Below are 26,722 nucleotides of genomic sequence, written 5' to 3' on the forward strand. Positions count from 1 at the left end.
GAAAAATCCTGTCCAGCCTTCACAGGTCAAACTACTGGTGGGATTTCAGCCAAACTTTATTTGACCTGTAGTCCTGAAAGTCTACAAGAATTTTGGTCAGCATGTGTAGTTATGCACCTTTGGGTTTGCATGTGGATTTACTTGGTATTTGTAGAGTTTTTGCCCTTGACTTAAAAGATTCTCAGTTTTCAACTTGTGTCATGTGTAGCCCAAAAAATATTTGACCTAGTTTTTTTTTAACAGTAAGCTTCAACATAACTTTGAAACAACAATATTTAAAATAAAATACAAAAGATGATTAATTTTGCTAATGCAGAGTTTATTCATATGATTTGACATTGACTTTAACAAACATTTTTTCTGATCATACAATAAAATTGCCAAGAAGAATCTAAATCTATCATTATATTCCCCTCAAAAACAATATAGTAAAGTTCAAGGAACTATTTAAAAGGGGATTTTCAGTCAGTTGCCAGCTGGCCTTTTCATTTTTTTATAAGTTTGAGATGTAATAATTAATTTAGTTCTGTCATTTTGTAAAAAAAACATGTAATCAGGATACATGTATACACCTCAATTTACTAACAACTTGTCCTGATTCTTACAAACAGTTTATTTTGACATTATTCAAAAACAAAGAGATTTCTTCACAAATTAAATTGAGTCACTAAATTTTATAAAACATTTGATGTAGTGAAAACAACATTTGAGATGAGAAAAATAACTCGGATATTTCTCTTAAGTAATCCTAAAGAATGGCATTTTTCTATTTCACCTTTTTTATATTCACCGTCTCAGGACACTTAATGTCATTAATTTCTCTCCCAAATTACAATTTACTGAATAATTCAGAGATGATCACATGTTATGTTTCTTTAATTAAAATTCAAGTTTCACATCACATTATAATGTACAAAATGATGTATTGATTTCTGATCACCAAGTTCTAGAGGTGTCTTCACAGTATCTCTGAACATGTTATGATATTTCGGGATGATATTTAGCCCCGGTCATATTTTATCAAGTATATAATCGTATAGTGGCATCGGCCCCTGCGGAGAAGATCCAGGGTTGTAAAGGATGGAACACGCAGTCTAATATTCCCACATCTTTCTCCGACGTGTGACCTCTCAATACTTTAACTGGTACTATGAGAGGATTCTGCAGTAAGTCACTGAAAAATAGGAAATTGTTAATATTAGACAACATGGGTCATCAATAGTTCAACCAATGAGCTAACATTGTGAAAGAGATTTGATATATGGCATAAAAACATGCTAAAATACGCCACATATTATTATAATAATGCAAATAAAATTCTCAAATTTAGATTGGCTAACACGCTTTGCATACTGTACCGTATATACTGTGAAGAACCGAAGTGTACAAATGCACATTTATCCATCTTTCTTAATTGGTAAGTAATAAGCACCCAGTTTTTAATGTTGTTTTTTTTCTCGGTTGGTTGTACTGCACAACAACACTGTATATGTCATATGGTGGCTTTACTGGTGATGGGAGATCTATGCCCTGGTATCCATTATTTCAGGCACAATTATGGGCACCTGAGAGTGAGTAAAACCACAAACGTCCCGTAAGCTAGCTGGATAACTTTCACACATGAGAATCTGAAGATGCTGGCCCAGCCCGTACCTACAGTTCTTTATGTAAATAAGTATACTTACTTGTAAACCATTCCATGACAGACAATAACCGAGCAATCATCACTTGCCGAGGCAAACAACGGATATCTTTTATGATAACAAACTTGTCTTATAGCTTTCTTGTGATGTCTGAAACAAAACACATAATTTGTTATTAAAAATAATCTTGCAAAATTTTGTGCACAAAATTAATCATATTTTTCCAACATTAACCCTAAGACTGCTCGAATCTGCATTTGTACAAGGTCTAGCTCATTGATGCAGCAGTCTGAACGGGTTCTATAAAGCTGGCTGGATCAATTTCCAAATTATACTGATAACCCTTAAGTCAATAATAGACTGCTCCACACAGGAAGTACCTCAATTTAACTCATTCAACCCTGTACACTGTCTACCACTTAAACCCTACTGATAACTGATAAGCCAACTCCTAGGTACCTTATTGATTTTATCTAAACTGTCTCCCTGAGGGATATTGCACTGTTTTATTGACAGGTCATAAATAATAGGGGGTGCATTATGTAATTTGCCTCTGGCAATCTCATTTTTAATCCAATCAAGCTGAAATGACACATAAATGTTGGCAATAAAATTACCTAATCAGTGGTGTTACTTCCATCACTATGGCAACATGTTGGACTGATTTATTATCAATAAAATAAAGAAGATTTTCAACATAAAATCAGTTTATTTGTAATAAAAGAACTTTATTTATTGTATAAATTTCTATTAAAACATTCTTCTCCATAATATAATAATTTAAAAAATATATTGAGAAATTAACTGCTAATTAACAAATTAGAAATGAATACTTTGGAAGCATTATGCAAATAAATAAGTATAGTAATGACTAATGAGCAAATGTAAGTATTATGTTATGGAGCTCATAAAAACAGACAAGAAATGTAACATTTATGGTGCAGAGGTGTATATACATCAGAAATTCCTATTCATTAAAAAAAACTTTTATTTTCCTGTTGTTTTTTTTTTAAAGAAAATTTCAAAGAAAACAATAAATAATTTATCTTTACTACTGTGTCTAAAAAGTAAGAAAATATTAGCCGGAAAAAATAATCCAAATATGAATGAAAATTGTTATGTGTGGATTAATTTTAGATAATTTCGAAATTATATATAATAATAATATAAAAATAGTTACAAAATAAATACAAAAACTGTAAGGTATTTACATTTTTGTATTTCTTACATTAGAACAGTTACTCTTATTTTCTAGCGCTTTCAATTATGTTACTTTTCTTGATAAAAAGGAATGAAAAAAAGGTATAAAGGTAGACTAAATATTTTTGTAAACAAAATCAAAATTACTGTCTACAAAGTAGCTCAATCAGAAACACAGAAAAGAACAGTTCAAAGAAATCAAATTCATTTGAATCCGAATCAAGATCTGGATTTGGGCCTGTGAATGGTCTCTTAGGCAATTCTGACCGATCGTTTGTCTTCCACTTAGTCTGAGAATATTTCACATTTTCGTCCGCACTTTCATTTTCACTTTGATTGTCACTCGATCTATCAGATTGATTCTATCTCACTTTCACTATCGAGACTAATGTCACAATCCGAATTTGCGCCATTTTCCGTGTCCGTATCAAACATAATGTCAAATAAATTCTTCCGATTTTCCATTTTTTTAACGCATTATAACTTTTTTTCAGATAGAGATATTTCGATAAAATTTTCACTTTCGTATAGTTAAACCTTTATACTATACATATAACGCGTTTCCTGATTGGTCAAAATACCTCAAATCTAAATATAACCCGTCGAAACAACCAATGAAATGCGCCGACATTACTCGTCACGCGGTATACAGTAGTAGTTCAATACGCGACGACTACTCTCGTCATGCGGGATAGCCGATAAATTTTATACGACGACTATACTCGGCGCGCGGTACACGATAACAGATAAAGACGACGACTATACTCGGCGTACGGGTCGAATGAGTTAAGGGTCCTTACAAAACTTACAAAACATAACTGGATGAGGAAAATTACCCTGTGCCGCTCTTGTGTCATTCAATGTACAAACACATTTCTGAACTTGAGCATACCTTCTGTCACATAAAAAAACATGGAGCGGAGCAACTGTGTTCAAAATAATGCTGCAATATTAATAAACTCTAAATAATTTCTTTTTCTGAATGCTAGACATTATACTCCATAGAAATTTCACTATTGAGACTGTGAGAGTAAAAACTGTCTTGGGAGTCAAACGTCTGTCCACCTCTTTTTCTTTACCTTTGACTTCTGGTTGTAATGTAACTTACAGGAAGTTAAATATTTTATCTATTAAGCTGGGACAATTGGTTAAATAAAGCATCATTTGACTTACTTGAGAGTTTGATAAGGTTTTGTTGAGAGGTCAAGGTCAAACCAACTCATCCGGCTGTCGTAACCACCTATAATCACATTGTCTCCTGAAATGTATTGATGAAATATTTGTAATATTATATTCTCATTTTCACATGATTCTGTATCACTTAAAGGCCCATTATGACCCAGAAATGCTTTCATTTTTATTCCTCAAAATCTTTTTTATTTTTGGTATTCTTTTATTGTTTCCAACAAGTTACTCATTGGCCAATTACCTGAACTTCTGTTGTTTTTGGTAATTAATAGATTTATAGCAATTAAATATAGTGTTGTCCCGATTGTCTCTGAAAATCGATAACTAATCGGACCACCCCAAAATCGGCAACAATCGATAGTCCTTTTTAAAAATGGATTATCTTAATGTTCTACCACCGCGCTGAATTGCCTAGGGCTTAACTTTTTACATGCAGTCAAAAAGAAGTTTCCCGACCGAGTAGTGTGTAATAACATAGCATTATAAAGTTATATATCTACAGAAGTTAAATTAGTGATCTAGAATACTACTCATTAATATTTTGACATGTTGACTTAGTACTAATATTGACTGCCAAAAAGTTGTATTTTACAAAAATTGACTGTCACAAAAAAGTATTAGTATTTTGTGTTGTTTGTTTTGAATTCAAAGAGCAAATCATACTTTAACCTTGGAGACAAGAGTTTATTTATTCTCAAAATGTGGTCACTGCTGTATAAAAATACATACAAGGATTAGTACCTTAAAAGAAAAAGGGCCATAATAAATGCGAAACTCGATTATACTATCGGAAGACAATCGATTGTGGTGGTCCGATTATCGATAGTGATTTTTGAGTCCGATACCCAACACTAATTAAATAATTTGTATGGTAGTCAAAGTACTACCTAGTTTACATTTTGCTACTTCTATGACATATTATTTTACATTTACTACTATTTTCTTCAGTTAACAAGCATATACCATTCTCTTAAACCATTATTTAAACATTTTAAAGCTCATGTTTGACCTTTCTAAAGAATTAAATATTTATTCATTTCTGTAGCATAATGTGCCTTTAAAGAATCATAATCTAACTAAAGAAACAACTAGAAATGCGTACAAAAGACACAAATACCCTTGCATTCAACTGTTCTGTCAGACTATACAGCATAACAGACAATAGGAGCAAGAGCAAATTAATATACACAATCCCCAAGTAGTAGAGGCATAAAAATTACTCGTATCACAAACTTCTCAAATGCAGAAAAGGTTATACTAAACAGTAAAATTACAATTACTACACATATGACCAGAAAAATGTTCTCTGGAGCCACTTGAGTTAAGTAGCTGCAGAAAAATGATGATGCAAGACAAGATGCCAAATCAAATCATAGTCAGAGCTGAAGTAATTCACTTCAGTGAATAACTCCAAACAAACTCATATCCAACTCAATTTCATATATAGAAATATTACTTCAATTAAACTGCCTTGATGAGTTAACAAAATCCTAAAATATCATATTTTGCAAAATGTGACATAAATGACTGTTCTTATCCCCAGATTACTACTTTATTACTTAATTAGGGCCAAGTTTGACAATTACAGCCGTGTACAGAGTAAATAACTTTCTGAACACTACACTACAATAATTAACAAATTAAAATAAATCGTGAAGATTCATATAAATCATGAGATATGCTACTCTAAGGTAAATCTAACCTTCTGGATGCACCGCCATGCTGGAGACCCATTTACAATTTGTCACAAGTTTCTTACTCATCTCTTGTTTTAATAAGTTATATACACGAATATATCTTTGTGTCTGAAAATAAATCAACAATTGTTAGAAATATAGTTCAAAATCATACAAGTTAATCCATTGAAAATCATTAACAAAATCATTATATTAACTATATCACAAATATAGAACAAGGCCAGCTGCCAAATCAATTTTAGATAGAGAAATGCTGTCAATTAGCGCAGTAACGTGTTAACTCATACAATTGAACAGGAGTTAACCAGTTACTGCACTAAGGTGACAATTCATATTTCTACATTCCTTGTAAATTTAAAATCAACTATTTTTATATTTGTATTTGAAATACAACATATAGAAAATCTATTCCTACACAAATTTATTGATGAAAGGGTTTAATTTGCTTAAACCATACTTGATATTATAGTGTTAATATTATCAAGAATTTCTGTTAAAACAAGATATGTGTCTATTGGATATGAACGCCCCTTTATTCAACTGTTTGTCAGTCTATGGACGGACAGACAAGTGCAAATCTATATGTCTATAGGGCATGAACGCCCCTTCATTCAACTGTTTGTCAGTCTATGGACCGATGGACAAGTGCAAATCTATATGTCTATAGGGCATGAACGCCCCTTCATTCAACTGTTTGTCAGTCTATGGACCGATGGACAAGTGCAAATCTACATGTCTATAGGGCATGAACGCCCCTTCATTCAACTGTTTGTCAGTCTATGGACCGATGGACAAGTGCAAATCTACATGTCTATAGGGCATGAACGCCCCTTCATTCAACTGTTTGTCAGTCTATGGACCGATGGACAAGTGCAAATCTACATGTCTATAGGACATTACGCCCCTTCATTCAACTGTTTGTCAGTCTATGGACCGATGGACAAGTGCAAACCTACATGTCTATAAGACATGAATGCCCCTTCATTCAACTATTTGTCAATCTATGGACGGACAGACAAGTGCAAATCTTTATGTCTATAGGACATAAACGCCCCTTCATTCAACTATTTGTCAGTCTATGGACCGATGGACAAGTGCAAATCTATATGTCTATAGGACATGAATGCCCCTTTATTCAACTGTTTGTCGCTATATGCCATCCCTTAAGATAAATTCTTCATTTGAAATGAATTTGCTGCTTGAGAGATATCAGTTATATGTAAGAACAAATTATGCAATTTATGTATGATTCAGTAAATTAATATAAATAATGAGGAGATTTCTAATTTTCTCATGAGAGGTTTTTTTCAACAAGCATTGTACTAAATATGAAAATGACATCACAGAAAAGAATGCATATAAGCATCCTTATTAATCAATACTATATATGATTTGATAATAATTCTTACAGCAACAAAGAGAAATGGTCTGACTGGGTGAAATCTAACACACTGTACTATGCCTTTAGACTTTGAGAATGGATTCTGTGAGCGTCGACGTGACAACTGATGTATCAACACGGACTTCGACTGTCCATTAGGCATCACTGTAGCGAAGTAATCTCCCTTTCCATGCCAGGTCACCTGTGACACTTCCTGTGATGAGATGATTGCGGAAATAAGATTTCAAAAGTGATATTTAAAATATATTGTTTACTTTGACAAACTGTGTCAAAATTTCTATACATGCATATACTAGGTGAATATTAACAATGTTGTTATCTAAGATTTATATTATTTTGCACACTAATTTCTTTTGCTTTGAAAAATAAAAAATAAATATTTATCCTTACATAGCTAAATATCTTAAATGGATTTGCCTACCTTTCAATCTAGACAAAACCATTATCATTATTCATTATTATCATTATTAGGGAAAAATTCAAAATATCTTCTGACTGAATAGCTAACACTCTGGACTGGTCACATGATTAATCTAGATTTTGTTTGAATGTCAGAGAACCTATTCTAAAGCTGACCTACATTGGGACCAAAACACAGTAACAACAAATTATCTATAGTGATGACAGACTACTCACAAAACCATGTGGAAGTTTTAGTCTATACCCATCATCATATTCCTTTCCTTCATAAACACTCCAGCTAACAGGTACCCTAGAATCTGAAACAAAACAAAAACTTATGATCTTTACTTAAATCTAAACTTTACTTTAATCTAATAAGGTATTTGTGGCTAAGCCTGGCTAAGCGTTTAAGGTAACCATATTCAAATCACTTGACCTTCGCTGATATGGGACTTTGGATTCTTTCTTTTGAAGAACCTATCCAGCTAAACTATGGAAGGTCAGTGACTACTCAGGTGATCGGTAGTGCCTGAAATAATGCACAAAAGGTGCACCTGAGGTCTTCGTCCACCAGTAAAGATGGAAAGTCACCATATGACCTTTACAGAACCAGTATGGCTAAATATTCAAATGAAAAAACAAACATGTGAACTTTAATATACCAATAACACTTAAAAATATTTTCTGATGTTGCTTTGACAAAATAAAAAAAAAAGTATTTATGCAACCATTTTGTGATATGTGCAGGCAAAATGAAACAAATGAAGAAGACACATGTTTGTACACTGTTTCGCTTTACAAAATAATTACTGATTTTTTTTCCCCAAGATATCCCAATTCTTTGTTTCATTATTTCTTTAAAACGAGCAAGCTTTACACCTGATCTCATAAAAAAAATCTTGAAATGTTACAAAAATTAACATGTATGAAAGTAAATATTGCCTTCATCGTCTTTTGTATTGGTTTTCAGCCCCATGTAGATCACAAATAGTCACAGATGGTTTAACCAAATTGATGTTTTACATCAGCAACAGCATTTCTGATTACACTTGTATATAATCAGGATTATCTTTTTCATAGGGTCATATACATGCATCAAATATATAACAAAGCATTTACAAGAATATAAAAGTAATTACCCTGTGTCTCCTCTTGTTTTATATAAGAGTTCAACATGTTATCTGTATTGCTTAGTTGTAACTTGTCTCCCATTCCAGGATTGAATATCATCACAGTTTTATCTCTGAAGAGAAAAACCAAATTCAACAAATAATTGATTAATTCCATAACAAAAGATGAAAAAATAAATAAGAAAACGTGCCTTCTTTCTCACAGAACTAACATGTTTACTATGATTTTAGTTTTGTTTTTTTTCAATTCATTCATTATCATTTGCTATGTTAATAAATCTCCGTGTAGTCCCTTTAAATTTAAAAATATAGATTCTTAACATTTTAAGATTATACTTTCTAAATAATTTTATTTTTTAAAGTAAACTTTGAGCCAGTTTCTTAGTTGTGTTTTTTCTCTTTCACAAATACTTACATTGCACAAGCAACAAGACAAACAGCTGGATTAGGGTTCCATGTGAGTGATGATATCCTGCCTTCAACATGTAACGTTTTCATACATCTACCTGACGCTACCTCCCAAATCTTGATAGTACCATCATCAGAGCCTGATACCAACCACTGACCACTAGGGTCCACAGATATACTCCGTACCAGACCAGTATGACCTTTGTAAATCTAAAAATAGTAATTTAATCATAGTGCTAAGAACATATCAATGATATATCAAATATAAAATTCAAAGTTGAGTCTGACATGTTTGCACATTCCTGTGTTACCATTAAAATCATTCAATTTCCCATGTACTAAGATTATCATTATATGTGTCACAGGGTATTAAAAATTCGCATTCTGTCGGGAACTAGAACCTGGGACCATCAGAATACTGTTACACAGTTCAACAACTGTACTTTCCTGCTACTTTTACTAATTTAACCAGTTCTTTATTGTGACATACTCCCCTTCTCTACTGAAATTTGTCCTCATATTTCTATTTGGAACAGAGCAATGGGAAATGATACAGAACTTTATACAGTCACAGACCCCAGTGGCACCACAATTGTCACAGCATGGGAACTTTGTCGCAATACTCACCTGATAACCTATAACAAATTTAAATTGAGGTAGCCAAGGAGTCAAACCTGTAACCTAAGAGACAGTTTAACTATGGACCAGATATCACATGTCCACTCTAGATTTAACGTCAAAATCCATTCTCCTTTCATATGTAAACAAGCTTCTGTCTAACTAAGGTCATATATTGTATAAATGTAAACTTACAATGGACTGTGTAGTTGGGAACGGCTGAAGGTCTTTTGGTTTGGGCAATTTTGGTATCAGATCCTCTGGATCAACATTCATCTGAAAAATAAAATAAATTTAAAATTATTCAATAAAACATTTTATCATTTTTAAAATTCCCTTCATTTATATACATGAATTAGTAAGTAAACTCGTAGATCATTCATTAACATATTGAGAATTATTTTTTTTGTTGAATTCCATATCTTACACTATTAATTGACTGGCTGATTTTTGATTTTCTATCATAGATTTTCAAAAAAATCCCATTTGTACCTCTGTGCATTGTACATCCTTCCAGACACAAGCCCTTCTTAAAGATCAATTCATTTAGAAGTCTGGAAAAAATATTTTAAGAGTGCCACCCACATGTATAGTCAAAAATAGGATATATCTGAGTCTCGTGAAGATCTCATCCAAAATAACTGTTACTTACTCGTACTTTCCTTTGTCTGGGGCACAGGTACAAATCAAGGCATCTTTCAAACCTCTCATTGATGAATCTTCTATAAGATGGGACACTTCGTAAAGAAGAAAACTTCTTAGGCATAAAATTAATACGCCTCTCTTCAGGCTCTTGTTCTTTCCACTTCTCTGCCTAGTAACATAAAACATGATATAATGTTAAATTATCAATCAAGCAATTATTCTACTATTCACTTCCCTTTGTGTATAAAATATTTGGAAAAAATTCTTATGTATAATGTTTAGGTTTTAAGTGAAATCCATCTTGCTTAGGTAATGACCACATTTGAAAATGTTAAGTTATCTGGAGAAAATCATTTAGCATGCTCTAAATACATTATTAAAACAGTATAAAACACATGTTTGTCCTTTCTAGGGAATAAAATAATGAACCCATTTCTGAGGCATTATGTGCATATAACAAATAAGTAAATACTAATAAAAGAATGCATCTTAAACTGGATCCTGGTTCGATTCTCAAATGGTGCAGGTCACTTTCGTGATCATGAAATCCTTCCTACTGTTATTCACACTGTACCTCTTCTCTGGCATGTGCAAAAGTTATCATTTCCTTGTGAAAATGAAGGCAACTAGTACGGGTAAACTGCCTGACAGCCTGCCCAGGAACGATGCTATGTCTGAACTGTGCTCTGGTAAATGCAATGTGGCTAACTGCCGGGATCCGGAGTGAAAACTACCGAACCACACCAAAGATAACATCTTTAACTGACAGAGCTCTCTCTAAAAATCATACATCCTTAAGTCTAGCAAGATTATTATTATTCTCTTACCTCTTCCTTTGTAAATATATACTCTGGCGGAGGATTATAACTCTCAGCATGACCAGGCAGCGAGAGTTTCGGTGCTGGTATATGCTGCCTGTACCTCTTACTTATTTCTGTCTGAAAAAAAAAAACCAAACACAAAATATCATCACTTTCACAATAAAATATATCTTGACATACGATAATACCAAGTTTTTTTACATATGTAAACATGTGCCAAGATAAAGGACCCATACATGCAAGTTCAAAGAATCTTGTAAGCTTTATATTTGTTTAAAGGTTCCTGACCTAAATAACCTTACATACAGAATCTTTGGTGACCATAAACATACATAACTCAAGTTCTTTTACCTTTACTCTCTATATGTAAAAGGGAAGTTTAACGTATATCTGTAAATCATTTTAGAGCCATGACAGAGTTATCTCTATTTCTTACAGAACTTTATCCAGAGGGCTTCTTAATTTCATTACATGTACATTTGTATTTCTAATGAGGACAAAAAATAAAATGCTAAGCTAATGGGCTGTCTTGCAGGAGTCAGTGACTGACAAACCATACACAGAAACTTTCTTATTACTATATACAGAAACCCTGGGTTTTCTGTAAGTACCAAACTGTCCATTCAAAATAATTCGGCTGCATCAAGTAACCACTCATTTTTTCAACTGACAAGTATTGATAGCTATTCACCACTATTGGAGTATTGACGGGCCTGTTTTCATTGGTTTAACCCAGGGATAGGTTTATATGCCTATGAATTTGCTTACCTCATCTTCATCTTTCCAGATCATATAAAAGTTGGGTTCATCTTCTTCTTCTTCCTCCTTGTCTTTCTCCTCGTCCGTCTTTGATGGTTTCATCCAACCCATCTTTAATGCATGAACCATCTGACCTACCTACAGTAGAAAAAAAAGTTAACATAAGCTTAAACTTCATAGATGGTAAAACAATTCATGCACTAGGTGACCTAGTGCAATTGCCAAAAAATCATTAAAGACTCAGTCATCAGACTTGTTTTTCCTAGATAGCAAAAAACTGTAAAAAAGTATATGACCTACTTTTGTAGTAAAATTTACAATACCTGTCTGACCTACTTTGAATCCAAAAACAATCTACTGTAAATTTGTGAGTTTTTAATAATATATATAACATGAGTTTTTAATAATATATATAACTAAAAATAAGCCAGTTAAAGCCAACTTTAAGATCAATGTTTTGTTTTATTGTGAATATCTGTATCATAATTTATTCTTCAATACTGCTTGTGCACTCTGAGATATGTACGCAAAAACACAAAATCCACAGTTTACATCTGTTAAATAACAAAGATATGATATGAATCTTGCTTTAAAATCTTCCCTAAAATGATGAACAGTTTTGTTTAAACTGACAGTTGGGCAAAGTCCATTTATTATATTAAGCATAAAAAAGGCTAACTTGTTAATATGCTACAAAATGAACCAATATGAAAACACCTACTTTCAATCTCTCCCATTTTGAAGGTATAAAACTCCTCTTATGTTCTGGCTGGTTAGACAATGGATGAATCATCACTTCGCTAGAAAACCAGTCAACCCAGGCCTGTAAAAATGAAGAACAATATTGTACTTGCAAGTACAGAATGAAATCAGAAAAATGACAATCTATTCATGTAAATCAATACAGGTACTAGTTATTCATGTAAATCAGTATATGGTAATTGACTAATTATTTATGGAAATTAGTAGCACTAATTATTAATGTAAACCAATACAAAGACTAATAATTCAAGTAAAACATGATAAGACTAATCATTCTGCAATATCTGTATCAATCACCCCTAGCAGAGATCGAAAATTTCACTTGTCGTCTTGTAATTACAAGTAGAATTTAAGAGAATTTGATGCAGGACAAGTAGAAAAATGTTGCCTGCACATTGGATTTAGAAACAACTCGTCCTGCAGTACAAGTGACTCTGAAAATATTTTTTGATGCCTGCCTAGTGACCTTGACCTTGCCAGGGGTGTTCCAAATTATGACATGTCCCGTTTTTTCAAACAGGCATATAAAAACGATGCAACTTCATACATGAATCTACAGTTTATATCATTACTTCTCCCAGGCTAATATTCTTAAAACACTGAACTGTCACTGCAAGAATTTATGAGATACCTGCTTTAATTTTTCTGATAAAAGGTCATACAAAGAAGCCCAATCTGGCACATACCTGATATTGTTCATCTGTAGATTCTGTTGGATGTTGTTTCTTCTGTATGTTCTGTATCAACTGTATATCCTCCTTACTCAGCACTATTTTCTGTCCAGTTAACTTGTTATGTACAGTACGCCTAACAATAAATAACAGTTATTGTGTACAGTTTGAATAGGGAAATGAAAAAAATTGCTGCACTCTGATATTAGTTTACATGCTCTTAATCTGTAATCAGTTAAAATGTTTATTTCTTTGTGAAAAAGTTCTGTAAATTATGCATTCAGGATTTTCTTGTAAAAGTGTCTTATATGGAAACAATACATGTATTGTGACCTCAGAACGGCTAAGACGCATAGTCACTCGAATGAGAGACAAAAACTTTCAAAATTAGGCCAACTCCTCCATATTCTTACATATATAAAATTCTACATTTAATAAGAAAATACTTAAGAGTTCTTTATTACTCCCAAGAAATGATTTGTTATGCTATTTTATTCCATACTTTGAACTACAAAGGAGTATAAAATTGTTTAACTGTGAAAATGACTCAAAACAACTGACACAATTTTCATTTTTTTTCACAATAAACATTTTGTATAAAATGAAAGCAAATTACAATGATTTCAAATGTAATGGTTAAAACAAGAGTTAATGGCAATAAAGAGTGTGGACAAACTGATGAATAACCTTAGCATAGAGCTACAAATCGAGGATTAATAGCAAAACTGCAGTAACTTACATGAAATAAAGGACTTGCAACAGTTTTGCAGTGAACCCTTGAAATATACTCATAATTTTATCATATTTGTGTGTCAAAAATTTACTTTATACCACATACCAGTAATTAAAACTGCAGTTACTTATATAAAATAATCAAGAGGGACATGATGGCCCTGAAATCGCTCACCTGTATACAGGCCCTTGCGCCAATGCCAATTTTAAACCAGGGGCTTTTAGTTGAACAAACTTGGTAGACAGCAATTAGATGTTTCATGATAAATATCTAAGCCCTAACTCTTTGGGGGTTTATAAGAAGATTTTTTAAGTTTTTACTATATACATATAGGGAAAAACAATGACCCCCTGGGGCAGAGCCAATTTTTACCCCAGGGCTTTTATTTGAACAAATTTCGTAGACACCCACTAGAAGACGTTTGATGCTTTATATCTAAGCTCTAGCTATTTTGGTATTTTTAAGTTTTTACTATATACAAAATAATGAAAATCAATGACCCCTCTGGGCGGGCGGGCCAATTTTGACCCAAGGGCATTTATTTGAACAAACTTGGTAGACACTGACTAGGTGATGTTTCATGCCAAATATTTAAGCTCTAGCTCTTGTGGTTTTCTAAAAGAAGATATTTAAAGTTTTTTCTTTTACTTGCCATGGCAACTAGAGTTCTGCTTGGAATTAAATTCTTTGAACAATTTTTAAAGTTGACAACCAAAGGAACATTCTTGTGAAGTTTGGATGAAATTGGCTAAGTAGTTTATGAGGAGATGTCGTTTAAAGTAAAAGTTTACGGACGGACAACCAACTGACGCCTGACGAAAAGCGATCACGAAAGCTCACCATGTCACTTTGTGACAGGTGAGCTAAGAAGGACTTACAACAGTTTTGCAGTCAACCCTTGAAATAAAACTCATAATCTTATCATATTTGTGTGTCAAAAATAACTTTATATCACATACCAGTAATTAAAACTTCAGTAGCTTATATAAAATTATGAAGGACTTGCCACAGTTTTGCAGTCAACCCTTGAAATAAACTCATAATCTTATCATATTTGTGTGTCAAAAATATCTTTATACCACATACCAGTAATTGGGGTCATCTGCTTTGTCGAGGAACTCGTCCAGCTGGTCACCCTGCTGCGGCTTCACAAGTTTACGACCTTCTACGTCATAGCCAATATGCTTATAATTCTTGTACCATTCCATTGGTATATTACCCACAGTGTTACGTATATCCTGATCAACAGAAAGAGCAAAGTAATATTACCTTGGAAAATCAAAATTATATCTTTTCATTTTACAGTGAATTGCTTTGTTGGGCTTATTCTAAGATAGAACAGTTACTAACAGTAACAGTAACACATATTTCTCCAATAAATTCACTAGTTCTATGTTATTTTTCTTCCAGGTTCTCAAACTTTTGTCGTTACTCTTTTGTTCTTTTATTGCTCTCCTAGCCACATGAAGGAAAAAGGAGTCACATAAGAACTTCCGTAGTCAAATAAGAGCACTCAATGAATAGCATCAAAGGAAATTGGCTGTTACCATAGCCACCTTAAAAGTATTTCATATGATTGTAGGGACAAAAAGGCAGCGACTTTCCAGGGTAGACAGAAAAGTCAGCTAAATTTACCACAAGACATAACAATATTGCAACTTTAAAACAAGTACAAGGGAAAGTTTATATAACATGAACATGACCGAGATGGTTTAACCCTTAGCCTGATGGTGGCAACTAGGGCTGGGGCGAGTATCCGAGTACTCGGATAATCACGAATCAAAGTGAAAAATCGAGTTTGAATATTCGTAAGCCCAGAGATCGTGGATCGCGATCTATTTTTGTTTATATACATTCACTGTTTCTCACACTCTTAAAATCGAGAAAAATACGATTTGAGTATAAATTATATGAAGTTTACCTAAAAACAATTTGCCGGTTAAAGACCATGTACCATGATGCTGAGCTAGGAAGTAATTGGTTTCAAAAAACAAAACAAAAATACTCATCCAAAGAATAAAAACATAAACAAAGTTTATATTTTATATATTAAATGTTTAGTATTGTTGCTGTTTTTTTTAAAATAAACATGTTTTTATAACTATTGTACATGTTTTTATGGGTGTCTTGATAATAAAAGATTTGTGGTTCGATTTGTGAATCGTAAGTGCTGAATCGTGGTTCGGATCGGATCGTCACTTATCCGACGATCCACACCCCTAGTGGCAACACATAGGTTCCATGCAATCAGTGCAGACCAAAATCAATTAATTGACACATTGATTCAATGCTGCCAGATCATGGTCTGCCTACTTTGCTATTTTGTCAAATCAGTATTTATTTTAAATTTTTTACCAAAAATTATGAAAGGTTTTGTCCAGTATAAAAGATGAACAAGGCCATTTAAGATATCAAACAAGGTAAGACATTTAATAGTTACAAACCTCTTCATCTGATGAATCTTCTTTATATTCATCAGTTTCTTTAACATTGTCTTCCTCTTCTTTATCTTTCACCTTTATTTCTTGATCAACCTCAATTTTCGTCTCTTTTACAGGCTTTTGCAATTTCTGTGATTTGTTTTTTGTCTTTGTGTTATTTTTCTTATTCACTAAGTCATTAGATAAATCTTTATGTGTTTTTTCTTTGCCTGTCTTTCTACCTTCTTCATCAGATTCATTTTCAAGGTCACTGCCTTCAAGGTCACTGCTTTCAAGGTTGCTGCCTTCAAGGTCACTGCCTTCATCTATTTCTTCATCTGAATCCTAAATGAATTGCCAACAAGAGAAATAAAGTAACCATTTTATCTCATATTGTTTTACATGCTACGAAAAGGAAAATGCACTACACAGTCAACATTCATGATGTATAACAAGATAAACAAGAGGGCCATGATGGCCCTGAGGTCGCTCACCTGTATATAGGCCCCCCACCCCCGGGCCAATTTTTACCCAAGGGCTTTTATTTGTTTATTTGAACAGACTTGGTACACACCCATAAGAAGATGTTTCATGCTAAACATCTAAGTTCTAGCTCATTGGCTTTTTTAAAAGAAGATTTTTAAAGTTTTTACTATACACATATAGTTTAAAACAATGTCACCCCTGGGGCAGGGCCAGTTTTGACCCCCGGGCGTTTATTTTAACAAACTTTGTAGATATTTACTTAAAGATGTTTCATGCTTAATATCTAAACTCTAGCTATTTGGGTTTTTCCAAAGAAGATTTTTAAGTTTTTGCTATACACATATAAGGAAAATCAATGACACCCCCCCCCCCCCGGGCGGGGCCAGTTTTGACCCCAGGGCTTTTATTTGAACATACTTGGTAGACACCCATTAGAACATGTTTCATGCTTAATATCTTAGCTCTAGCTCTTTGAGTTCTTTAAAAGAAATTTTTTTAAGTTTTTACTATATGCATATAGGGAAAATCAATGACCCCCTGGGGCGGGGCCAATTTTGACCCCAGAGGTTTTATTTGAACAAACTTGGTAGACACTCATTAGAAGATGTTTCATGCTAAATATCTTAGCTCTAGCTCTTTGGGTTCTTTAAAAGAAGATTTTTTAAGTTTTTACTATATGCATATAGGGAAAATCTATGACCCCCTGGGGCAGGGTCAATTTTGACCCCAGGGCTTTTATTTGAACAAACTTGGTAGACATTCACTAGAAGATGTTTCATGCCAAATATCTAAGCTCTAGCTCTTATGGTTCTTTAAAAGAAGATTTTTTAAGTTTTTACCATATGCATATAGGGAAAATCAATGATCCCCGGGGCGGGGCCAATTTTGACCTTTGACCCCAGGGCTTTAATTTGAACAAACTTGGTAGACACTCACTAGAAGATGTTTCATGTCAAATATCTTAGCTCTAGCTCTTTGGGTTCTTTAAAAGAAAATTTTTTTAAGTTTTTACTATATGCATATAGGGAAAATCAATGACCCCCGGGGCGGGGCCAATTTTGACCCCAGGGCTTTAATTTGAACAAACTTGGTAGACACTCACTAGAAGATGTTTCATGCTTAATATCTTAGCTCTAGCTCTTTGGGTTCTTTAAAAGAAGATTTTTTAAGTTTTTACTATATGCATATAGGGAAAATCAATGACCCCCTGGGTCGGGGCCAATTTTGACCCCAGGGCTTTTATTTGAACAAACTTGGTAGACATTCACTAGAAGATGTTTCATGCCAAATATCTAAGCTCTAGCTCTTACGGTTCTTTAAAAGAAGATTTTTTAAGTTTTTACTATATGTATATAGGGAAAATCAATGACCCCCAGGGGCGGGGCCAATTTTGACCCCAGGGCTTTTATTTGAACAAACTTGATAGACATTCACTAGAAGATGTTTCATGCCAAATATCTAAGCTCTAGCTCTTATGGTTTTTTAAAAGAAGATATTTTAAAAAAATTCTTTGGTTGCCATGGCAACCAGAGTTCTGCATGGAATTAAATTCTTTGAACAATTTTTAAAGGTGACCACCAAAGGAACATTCCTCTGAAGTTTGGATGAAATTGGCTCAGTGGTTTATGAGGAGATGTCATTTAAAGCAAAAGTTTACGGACGGACGGACGACGGACGGACGCCGGACGAAAAGCGATCACAAAAAGCTCACCCTGTCACTTTGTGACAGGTGAGCTAAAAATCTATGTAAATATAAAAGATTAAGAATATGGAAAATTAAATTCATGGAAATATCTAAACCACTGAGCTTTAAGCTGCATAAAGTTCAAGTAAATTTAGTTTAGAGAAATGCTACTTTAAAGACAAATGTCATAACCCAGGATTTTCATTTTTATCTGAGGAAACAGACGTGTCAATGAAAACAATCAATTTGGCCAAGGGTCAAGAGGATATTTAAAGTACAGGCTGAAAGTACAACTCATTTTAATAGCATTTGTATTGATGATATGAATCGTTAATCTGTTCATAATGAAAACCCTGCATGACCCTTACACCTTCTTTGGAAACTCATCACAATTTTGTTAGTAATACAAAACACAATTAATCATATCTTAATGTACTAAAAATGCAATAAAATTTACAAAACTCTTAAAAGTGTCAAATATAATTTCTGAAATCACATACAGAAGAATCTTCTTCGTCCTCTCCGAGACCAGAGTACACGCTAGAGTCTGAATCACTGGAGTCTGTTGTGTCATCATTGTCTAGATCAGACTCACTATCATCTGCAGGTTCATCCACAAACAAATCAGTCTGTAAATATATCAAATCCTTCAATCATAATGATTATGATCACAGAGTTTCATAGCTAATATAAGCAGGTTTGACTTATTTATCGTTGTTACCTAATGCATAACAAGGGTGGGCATAATATAGCTATTGTGTGTGCTTTCAATAGGTTTTTTTTAGTATCCTTGCTGCTCAGTTCCCACAACAGGCTTGAACATAATCATTGTTTTCAGTTCAGCTATGCGCCTGCTTTTTTTTTTTACCTATGTCATTGAAACCTCAGTATTGCTTGCAGTCTTTGAGATACACAATATTATATAATGCCCTTATCATCATTTAAAGTTAGTAACTACATGTATGTTTTAACCAAAAAGGATGTTTGAATTGGCTGAGGATACTGTGCTTATCAGATCATCAGGTTTGAGACTCTGATATGCCCCATTAATAAATTAGTAAATGCAAGTAAGGGATATTTGTCAGGCAGGACTTTTTTTTCACAGGTAGAAGAGAGCCTTGCATTAATTTGGGGAAAATAGCATGCTAGTTTTGTAATTTAACTTTTAAGTGGAAGAAAATACTTGACATAAATTGAATTTAAAGGGAATTTAAATGCTTGGTGTTAAAGAAAAATTCCTGTTAGGAATCACCCCCTAAATGGCCCCTGTTATACATGTAGAAAGGAAAAAAGCCATGCCTTTGCAATGTCCATTTTCTTTACTGGTGCTTAGTCCAACATATTAGTGTTTGAGTATCTTGTTTCTAAAATTTACATAGTGGCATACAACCTGAATTGTAATTTTATTTCAGGTGTACTTGTTCCTAACTTATGATGGATTTAGATATGCAATGATGAACCCCAACCTTTGCCCTCTAGTCTGTCATCCCTATATACCCGGTAGTAATAGAATGCAAAATGGACTCCATTTCGCAAAATGAACTTTTCAACTACGAAATGGACATTTGTTTCTTAAATTTTGGTTTACGTGTACCATTTAATATCATTTTTAATAATGAACAAGTGATATATGACATAAAATTATTATTTAAACAATTTTGGTAGATCTAATATTGTTTTCATTATTTATGCTTGTACATTTGAAAATAACATAGTTCAGTGTTTAAACAGTTTAATACATAAGGTCTTTCAAATAGAAAGATTCTAGCTGTTTAATATCATATGTTTAACCTGGGACAAAAATATTTTTGTCGTCCCAGATAAAACGTAAGTGAATAGAAAAGATACTCTTTGTGACATGTCAGTTACACCATAATTTGTAAAGCAAATGTCCATTCCGCAAGCGAAAACTCCATTTCGTGGCTGAAAACTCCATTTCCAGGGGCGTAGCTTGAAAGAGACCAATGTGTAGGCACTTGTGTTAGGGGGGTCCGGGGGCATGCTCCCCCGAAAATTTTTGAAAATCTACATTGCCGTAGCTGCATTCTAGGGTATGTTAAGGCATGTTCTGAAGGAAGAGTATTCATAATTTTGCTGCATTTTCGATACATCAATATAAAGATGACAATTATATCACTAACTCAACGCAAAGCCACTGTGACATTTTGGCAAAAAGAGCTTTTTTCCGTAAATACCTTTGGGTAATACGAATCCAGAACTATACATTTAAAAAGAACAAATTTATGCAAATTTTGAAGCAAATATCAAAATTTAAAAATTCAAAATAAGGTTGTCTAAATATATAATTAGAAAATAATAAAACAATGATCAAGAAGATCGAATGCCAAAGCACCCCTAATAACACATTGCTACACCGGACAATCGGTATTTAAATACCAATTGATGATGAAATATCTAATGTCACACAAACAGCATCGAATACATTTTCTCAATAAGATTTTATGCTCCCATAATTCATAAATGAAAGTCTCTTTTTATTGTTTATGGTGAAACATATATAGAACATAGAATATGACTGTTTACGTGAGTAAAACATATAAAGAAAGTAAGGCAAAGCAAACTTACACCTCCAGTAATTCAATAAGTACGTTACCAACAGTAATGAAAGAAAATTTAAAGAATTCCGAAGAACTTTTATTATCAAAGATTTTTGTAATTTGAATGAAGTATTTCGAGCGAAGTAGTTTCAGCATGTTCAAACATCTATTTCACAACTGTAAGAATTACTATCAGTGTAAATGAAGTTGGCATGTCAGAACGCTCATATTCATTTACATGTTTATTTTAAGAACTAAAAAATCATGTTTTTCCTTACATGCTTCATTTCTTCTAATATTTCTCCATAAGTTACCTAAGTCCCTCTATAGTGATAATTCAACAACCAATTTTTCTCTTATTTTTAATTGTACTTTCATCAAACCGAGCCTGCAACATTTTCAATTTTGCCGTGTTGGGCTTTCTTTAGGGAGTCTTATTTTCTCTATTTCAAAGAGCTTACATCTATCCGCAACATTTTTGTATCTACTTTAGCTGGAGAGGTATTGTTTTACTTGTCTGGATTACATTGTTGAGAAATATTTGTAAATGTTACTTAATGTGCAATTTAATGAATAAATAAAGTTTCAACTAAGTATAAATTAAAAAAAAAAATCACATCTCTAGCTTTAAAAGCAAACTCTCCACCACTACGCTAATTAATGCAGAATTTGATGTGTATTCGAACACATAACTTGTATATATCATTAAAATACATTTTAAAAAACTTATCGTAACACAGATTATGTTTCACGTTTACTTCAAAGCGACTTTATGAACTTGCCAGGTTTCAATTCTACTTTGTGTTTTGTGCTCAAGATTTGACGGAGATGCAGTTTGAACAGAATAACGTACACATAATTAAATCATGAATATCTTAAGAATGGAAGAGAATATAAAAGACAAGATGTCAAGGCTTCATTCGAAAGATATCACTTAGTTTCCTCATCAGTTGTATAAAGCTAGCACTACCGATATCTAGATATGGAATATCCTGGTCGTGCATACTTGTAATATTTATATTTTGAATCGAAGCGCTCTAAAACTTTTATATTGTTAAAAACTTTATCCGTGGCGTCTCTGATAGGTTTTATCACATAACAACTTTATAGCACGGCAACACTTTCGTTATGAAATAAAACTCGATATATTTTCAAATAAGGTGACAGTTCTTTTTCTAAAATTAGGACCTACACATCTATCGCCCTTACCCTTAAATTATTATTGCATTTTTGTAATCATTTCATTTTTCATTTCTGCGGAAAAAGTGTAGGCACGTGCCTACAGTGCCTAAAGGAAGCTACGCCACTGATTTCGTAGAGGCCAGATTATTTTCAGAAATATGACTATAAAATAGGAAAATAGTTATATTCATTGATTCAATCTGTAGTTTTATGTCATATGTTAAACATAAATTAATAAAAATAATATTTCTCATCACGGTTAAACAAACAAATGTCCATTTCGTAGGCGGTAAGTTCATTTCGCGAAATGGAGTCCATTTCGCATTCTATTACAACCCCTATATACCTGAATGTTTAGGAAGTCAGGAAAAAATTCAGTAGTTGATATTTCAGGTTTTAGCCATGTTTCAGTACAGCAAATAATGTCAGGTTTGACTTGGGATATTACCTGTTGTAAATCTGTTATTATATTTTTAACAGAGCGGCAATTTATGTTAAAGACGCACAACTTTCACACTATTTAAGTTTTTTGCTGTTTTTTTGAAGATTTTTTTTTTATCTAATTTCCCTGTTCTGTGTTCATAATTGACATACGTATAGGATTTGCCTGAATCCTACTTTCATAATTTATTAGACTAATGCCGTATGTGTAGCATATTAATGTATAAAATAAATAAGTTTTTACTCTAAATAAATAATTTGTCATTCTAATATCTTGGATTGGGATATCAGTTACTAAAAACTCTGCTTAAACGTCGCGAAATCATATGTCATTTTGGAATACATAAGTTTTATAAATAATTTGCAGACAATTATTGAATAAACATATTACCCCGTTATCAACTGTAAGTTGACTGAAAGTCTCAGTGTTTGATTTCCGTTTTAATGACATTTTATTAACCCAAAATATTATTAAAAGTAAAAAACGTGACAGCTTCCATTCAACGAGTATGTAAGGGCGACAACTATGTCAACATTAAGGTAATATACCACTAATAATAAGCTGTTTACACTACTAAATCTTTTTAATGCATCATGCCATGTATTTAATAAAGTTTCCTTTTAAAAGGAAAGGCTTGCACAGTGTTGTGCCTTCATCCCAACCCTTTAAAATTGTTTTTTTTTTTTTTTTTTTTCAATTTATTATCACAATTTTTTTTGAATTACGGTATTTGTGTATCAAATAGGGTTTACATGTGTATTTATTTATTTATTTATTTTTTTTTTTGAAAAACGAATATTTTTTGTCAAAACGATTTGAAATCTATTCTCTATTGTATAAAACTAACAAGTGTGCACATTTCATTTCCCCTTTTTCGCAGAGAAATCATTCGTTTGCTTTATAGACAAGTAAATGCACTAAAATACTTCGTTACGTGGTACCAATTAATAAGCTTGTATCAACTACATATGAACTATATGTTACACGATCACAAATACGTATATCAGCACGAGGCAAGGTTAATGATATGCATGGGCTATTTTTAGATTACCTCACCAAAAAGTTGAATTGCGTTCAGTAGATCTAAATATAACTCGATCATGCGTGATTTGTAAACTAATACAGACAAAAAAAACAATAATAAAAGAAACTAACTTTTGCGTCTTGAAAAACAATTGAAACGGAACAATTTCGTTTATAATTTATTACGGTTTAAACCGATAAATCGAGTAAAAATAGAAATCCTATTTATATAAGCAAACTGGGATTACCGAAGTAACTAAAATAGCTTAGATTTCCGTAATATTACTTCGTCTGATTCCACAGTATGATGGAATCGCCCGAATTGTCACGATTGCAATCGGAACTACATCGGCTATTATCATTAATCCGAAGAGTGACGGAAAAGGCCGAAAAGTTGCGATTGGCACGATTGCATCTGGTTTCCCGTTCAATCATGCACCAACAGATGTAAGCAGGAAACCACCTAACCGGAACAAGTTTTCCATATGAAATGGCTTGCAGCCGTGGCTGCAAGCCAAAAAAGTGATTATTATTATTTATAAAAGCCGAGATGTTTCAAATGATTACATAATTCCATAACAATGAATAGTAATAATATGAAATTAGGCAAAGCCTATGAACGGGGAAGTCGGTAAAAATCCTTTCATTTTTCCGTTTTAAAGGTATCATTTGGTGTTATATGTACCCACTTCCGTTTTCACTCGGAACATTCGACGATTATTATTAATCCGAAAAGTTGAGATTTGTTCCGTTATCGGAATACACCGCCTTTTATCATTGAGTTACATTGTAAATGGCGGCGCCTAACCAGAACTGACACTGAAAATTTCATTGATAGGTATAGAATTCTATATATTTTTTAATTGTTTTTTATTTGAATTTTCTTTAAATATACACGTGTAGTCTATAGCCGGGCAAGCCAAAGCCCGGACCCGCTTCGCGGGCCCGGTCTTTGACTTCCCCGTATAAAGTCCGGGGAAAGTAATATTGTTTGATTAAATCAAAAATAACTTTATCCATTTTTCTGATTTCCTAAAAAACAAAACGGAAATTCAATACAGAAAATTTCACTTATAGACGAAATCAGTAGATTCCAAATAAAACTACTAATTGATAAACAAAATGTAGGAAAGCGTGTAATGTTACCGCGTGTACATTGCATATCGTGGCTGCAAGCCAAAAAAGTGATTATTATTATTTATAAAAGCCGAGATGTTTCAAATGATTACATAATTCCATAACAATGAATAGTAATAATATGAAATTAGGCAAAGCCTATGAACGGGGAAGTCGGTAAAAATCCTTTCATTTTTCCGTTTTAAAGGTATCATTCGGTATTATAATATTGTACCCACTTCCGTTTTCACTCGGAAGTCGGAACATTCGACGATTATTATTAATCCGAAAAGTTGAGATTTGTTCCGTTATCGGAATACACCGCCTTTTATCATTGAGTTACATTGTAAATGGCGGCGCCTAACTAGAACTGACACTGAAAATTTCATTGATAGGTATAGAATTCTATATATTTTTTAATTGTTTTTTATTTGAATTTTCTTTAAATATACACATGTAGTCTATAGCCGGGCAAGCCAAAGCCCGGACCCGCTTTGCGGGCCCGGTCTTTGACTTCCCCGTATAAAGTCCGGGGAAAGTAATATTGTTTGATTAAATCAAAAATAACTTTATCCATTTTTCTGATTTCCTAAAAAACAAAACGGAAATTCAATACAGAAAATTTCACTTATAGACGAAATCAGTAGATTCCAAATAAAACTACTAATTGATAAACAAAATGTAGGAAAGCGTGTAATGTTACCGCGTGTACATTGCATATCGTTTTAGATTATGAATGCCGGTTTAGATTGAAACAGAATTTATTTAGCAATTTATTAATATGTATATAATACATGTACCATCGTTGATGGTTACATATATACTATATAAATACGTACGCAAAAGATGCAAAAAATATAAACTTTATATCAATTGAACAAATCAATCACTTATTTGACATAAATAACTCAGTTACGGATAAAATTCGTTTTTGTGTGATTTCCAATATTTTCAACATTGCTAGTGGTGGTCTCGTTATTTTGGACAAAATTTATAACTCAATAATGAGATTTTAGAGCACTGTATAATAATTTGTGGTTAAACTTATATCTGAGAAACTTAACTAAAAAGTGAATGAACTTAAAAATACATGTATTAACAAACAATTAGACTTAATTTCAAATATGTTTGATAAATATTTGTAGAGTAAGATTGAAAGGGACATAATATATCTTTCAATTAAAACTTAATAAGCACTTTTCGCAAGGTTTTAAATTATGTACCAAATAATTGATAATGTTTGTGTCACTGTGTAATCATTCCAAATATCCGTGTGCATACAAATTTCATTCAAAGTAAAAAAATTCAAATAAGTAAAGTAAAATTAAATTTTATTGCATATGAAAAAGAAATCTTTTAAAAAATAGTATAAATGGAAATTAATTTATTTATACAGAAATCAACACGTTAAGCTTTCAATTTTGTTCCTTATTGTCATGCTTGTCAACTAACAATGCACTTTGTGAAGAATAGATTCTCAGTATTATATAGCATAGTTTTATTTTTAGATATGGAACACATATCCACACATGGATAACAATGTGAATTTTGGCCATAATTATCTTTTTTCGTTGCTGATTTCCAAAAAAAATGACTGAACAAGGGTTCGTGTGTATGTTTTTACATCTTTACTGGTCAACATTGTTGGTTTATTTAGTGTTTTGAGCTTATTTTTGGTCGTTTTCTTTATTGATATGTTAAATGTTTGATAATGCATATGACAATACATGAA

At 32.7% G+C, this 26,722-nt stretch overlaps 1 protein-coding gene and 1 long non-coding RNA gene across 2 annotated transcripts; both read right to left on the bottom strand.

The window, feature by feature from the left end:
* Nucleotides 1-539: 539 nt before the first annotated feature.
* LOC132748735 (ribosome biogenesis protein bop1-B-like) lies at nucleotides 540-23,380 on the bottom strand. Its single transcript, XM_060738358.1, has 18 exons — nucleotides 23,242-23,380; nucleotides 19,170-19,298; nucleotides 16,524-16,844; nucleotides 15,166-15,317; nucleotides 13,362-13,482; nucleotides 12,631-12,736; nucleotides 11,923-12,047; nucleotides 11,161-11,271; nucleotides 10,341-10,502; nucleotides 9,884-9,964; nucleotides 9,078-9,280; nucleotides 8,672-8,775; nucleotides 7,767-7,849; nucleotides 7,138-7,323; nucleotides 5,734-5,836; nucleotides 4,017-4,101; nucleotides 1,686-1,793; nucleotides 540-1,174 (listed from the first exon to the last, which is right to left on the bottom strand). The coding sequence occupies exons 1-18, from the start codon at nucleotides 23,299-23,301 to the stop codon at nucleotides 1,021-1,023; spliced, it is 2,394 nt and encodes a 797-aa protein (XP_060594341.1). The 5' UTR covers nucleotides 23,302-23,380; the 3' UTR covers nucleotides 540-1,020.
* LOC132748740 (uncharacterized) lies at nucleotides 17,387-18,722 on the bottom strand. The gene is made up of 2 exons (XR_009628311.1): nucleotides 18,049-18,722; nucleotides 17,387-17,875 (listed from the first exon to the last, which is right to left on the bottom strand). It is a non-coding gene; the product is annotated as an uncharacterized LOC132748740 (long non-coding RNA).
* Nucleotides 23,381-26,722: the final 3,342 nt, after the last annotated feature.

The sequence above is a fragment of the Ruditapes philippinarum genome, unplaced genomic scaffold, assembly GCF_026571515.1.
Source record: "Ruditapes philippinarum isolate M1 unplaced genomic scaffold, ASM2657151v2 ctg130_1_1_1_1, whole genome shotgun sequence".
Taxonomy (NCBI): Eukaryota; Metazoa; Mollusca; class Bivalvia; order Venerida; family Veneridae; genus Ruditapes; species Ruditapes philippinarum.